This window comes from Macrobrachium nipponense, chromosome 14 (genome assembly GCF_015104395.2).
Source record: "Macrobrachium nipponense isolate FS-2020 chromosome 14, ASM1510439v2, whole genome shotgun sequence".
NCBI classification, from domain to species: Eukaryota; Metazoa; Arthropoda; class Malacostraca; order Decapoda; family Palaemonidae; genus Macrobrachium; species Macrobrachium nipponense.
In genome coordinates, this window is record NC_087207.1 from 21,251,324 (window position 1) to 21,254,561 (window position 3,238).

General features: G+C 36.2%; 1 protein-coding gene across 1 annotated transcript in view; it reads right to left on the reverse strand.

Moving 5' to 3' along the window:
- LOC135226074 (uncharacterized) overlaps positions 1-3,036 on the reverse strand; it is a 4,698-nt gene extending 1,662 nt beyond the window's left edge. The window contains exons 1-4 of the mRNA XM_064265538.1: positions 2,664-3,036; positions 1,524-1,744; positions 1,076-1,226; positions 732-887 (exon numbers count right to left, since the gene is read on the reverse strand). Of these exons, the coding sequence (XP_064121608.1) occupies positions 732-887; positions 1,076-1,226; positions 1,524-1,744; positions 2,664-2,745 (610 nt within the window). The 5' untranslated portion in view covers positions 2,746-3,036. The remainder of the gene's footprint in view (positions 1-731; positions 888-1,075; positions 1,227-1,523; positions 1,745-2,663) is intronic.
- Between the last annotated feature and the right edge of the window lie 202 nt (positions 3,037-3,238).

Consider the following 3,238-nt stretch of genomic DNA (forward strand, 5'->3'; position numbering starts at 1 on the left):
CATTGGTAATCCTAAGTCAGGCTTCATAATCTTATCCAGAATTTGCCAAAGATTTGTTCTTCACCTACAGACTGACTTATTTAAGTTTGTGATATGTATGTGCTAAGTTCCTGACATGTGTTTGTGATATGTTTTTTACTGTAGTATGAACACAACATTATCGACAGAAATCGTACCAGTCTAAAATAATCTCGTACTGCTTTGTCTAATGTTTATTCTGGGTCTGGTGAACATCCAATTAATTGTCTATATTTATTCAAGCGAATTGTTCGACTGGCAGTATTCCTTGATCACAGTTATTACTGACCAAAAAAAAAAAAAAAAAAAAAAAAAACAAAAAAAAAAAAAAAAAAAAGGTTTCTATATGTCTGCTATAGATTCTGCTAAAATTATTTTTATTTTGGTTTTGATACTTTTTGATATCAAGTTCAATCAAATGTTTCTTTAATAGTACAGGCACTGTTATACCCTAAAACTGACGACAGGAGTGTAAGATACATTTTGTTGGTTAGCTTCCCCTTTTCATTATACAAATCCACTCAGTATTTATTGAAAGTATTCCTTGCTCAGACTTAAGTGTCATATATAAATAAAATGAATATCCAAAAGACTTAGAAGCCAGAACACAGAAATTGGTATTATGGCCACTTGCCTAGTCTGGAAGTAACCAGTAAATGAAGTCGATTAACTAACTTTCCTCCTCCACTTTCCCTTTACAAAAGTTTACTCACCTTCAGTAGCTGACTTTTTCACACGGGAGAAGTAAACAGTCAACGCTATAATTAGCGTAATGCAGACACAGCAGATGGGTACTGAGAACACTAGTGCTAGCTCTGTGTAGGCTTCTGGCCCGGGAAGCTCTTTGTAGCCTTCTGGCCCAGGCAGATCTGCAATAGAATGTTGTTAAATTATCATTAGCCAAAAATAGGTTTCTCAGAATACTCGTAGTAGCACTGTAACATGATGATTTATTTTGTTGTTTTAGAAGGTATTTTACTAAGATATATCTTGCATTTCTATGTGATGTAGAAGTTCACCAATTCATGAAAGACTATGCGTGAACATATCAACTTACAGCAGCTGAAATAGTCGAGACACTGGTGCCAGTAGATCTTTTTTCTGCTCTTAATATACAGGGTTAGGTTGTGTTTACTTGAGTTTGTCTTAGTTGATGTCACATATTGATTGGAGCCCGCCGATCTCACATATGTATTGAAGTACACTGTCTTAAAAGAATAGTAAAACAATAACACTAAAAAATCGGTTTTCAGTCTTAAATAGAATTAGGCATTTGGATCCATTTTGAAATAAAAGTTTTATAACAGGTGTCATTTCAGCTTATATATTGAAATAAACGTGACTCCCTACTGTGCTGGTAATAGTTAAAAATACAGTATTTTTGTTTCCACTTTGTTAGTTTCTTTAGAATTTCGGATATAAATCAGATAAATATGCAGTAGTAACTAATGAGGAGATTTCAAGGAGAAAAAACTCGTAGTGGGAACAATGATTTTGACACTTACCGATTCCTTAAACGAAATCTCAAAGAAATGCCACATTTTTGGTTTGATTGGAGATGTCTCGTTTTGGTAATACCAGTGATCTTTGAAAAATGAGGCCTTCTCCACTTCAAAGGTCAATGAGGTATTTGTGTCACTGGTCCAAAATGCTAGTGTAATAGAACTTTCTTTTTGCAGACTGAAGGCAACCGCTTCATTATCTTCAGAGACCCGGAAATCGTGTTCTAGAAATCGCAAAAGTATGGAAGACTTGTAATACACAAAAGAAGTCTGATGCTGTTACGATATGGTGTTGTAATGCTTGTAAAATTAAAATTCAATGTTCGTATTAACAGCTAGGCAATAATAACCTAGAGTATCCATTTCCAAACATTTATCATAGATTTAAACGAGCTGAAGACCTTGAAAATCCAAATTGGACGTGAAATAAAGAATTTCTCCTTTCCTACACTGGCCAAAGTGCTGGACTCATTTCTCTCATCCTTGAGTTTGAGTTTGGTTATGGAAATTAATTATTCCCTTTCTCTCACATTCAGATTTTCAATGATTCCAGTAGAAATGAAATACAAAAGTACAGATGCCCTGACATTGTTTAAAAATCGAACGCACTGTTGACTGGTGTATAACCAGGGGACGACAATAAAAGCTTCAGGCTAGTTATATGTTGCTACATTGCGTCATCGACAAACTATTTTTTTGTTGCTTGGAACTTGTAAATCTTTGAATTATATCAATATTGCTCGTTTTGTTGTATGAATTACACAAAGAATAACAGCTCTACTTCACCCAGTAACAATATAATCCGGAATATATTACTGACTCGGTATTCCAAATCTTGAATCCATCATCGAAGAAAAAATGATTTATCTTACACTCGGAAAACGTCAACAAATCCAAAGGAAATACACCCACTAAAACTCTCTCTCTCTCTCTCTCTCTCTCTCTCTCTCTCTCTCTCTCTCATATCATGGGAGATCTACTTTGACCTTGCTTACCCAAAATTAAATTTCGAGTTACGTCTATAATTGTATAGATGTTATTTTCTTAAGAACCCAATATTCCTTTACCAAGTCCAGTGATCTCTTTACAATAGAAAGTTTACTCTTTCTACATTTAATGGGACATTTCCAGTGTGACACTTACCCGCTCGAGCAGATGAACAGAAAGCGATGCATCCCACAAGAAACACCAACGTCTTCGCCATACTCCAAGAAGATTCGATCATTAATTCGTCTCAGTGACTTGCCTATCGTTTACCTGTTCTTCCTAGGCACCTGTGAGGACCTGCTTCTAGTAAGAGGTCCTTCTCTTCCTGGAAAACCTACCGAAGTCGTGAGCACCAATAATTCGTTCACTAAATCCACTGAATCTGTCCCGTTGGAAGTTCAGCTAACTGACGGGTTGCGTTCAGTTGGAATGTGGGAGGGGAGGACCCAGACAATTTACTGGAAGGTTTTTGAACGAATAACTGTGTGTTCTTGTTGCCGCCACTTTTGGATTACTGTGACTGGTTGCTTTGTCCCGTCAATCTGAAAACTCTTTGTGAACGAGTGAGCGTCCTGGAGATGAACTTTGGTATTTCGTCAGAGGATTTCCGCTCTCGCTTTGTGAATCCCAACTGAAATTCTTTTTATAGCTTCTTTTTGGATCATTTTTTTCGCGATGACCAATGTCACCAGCTCGTGATAGTATCTCAAGATTTTGTTTTATTTCATTTG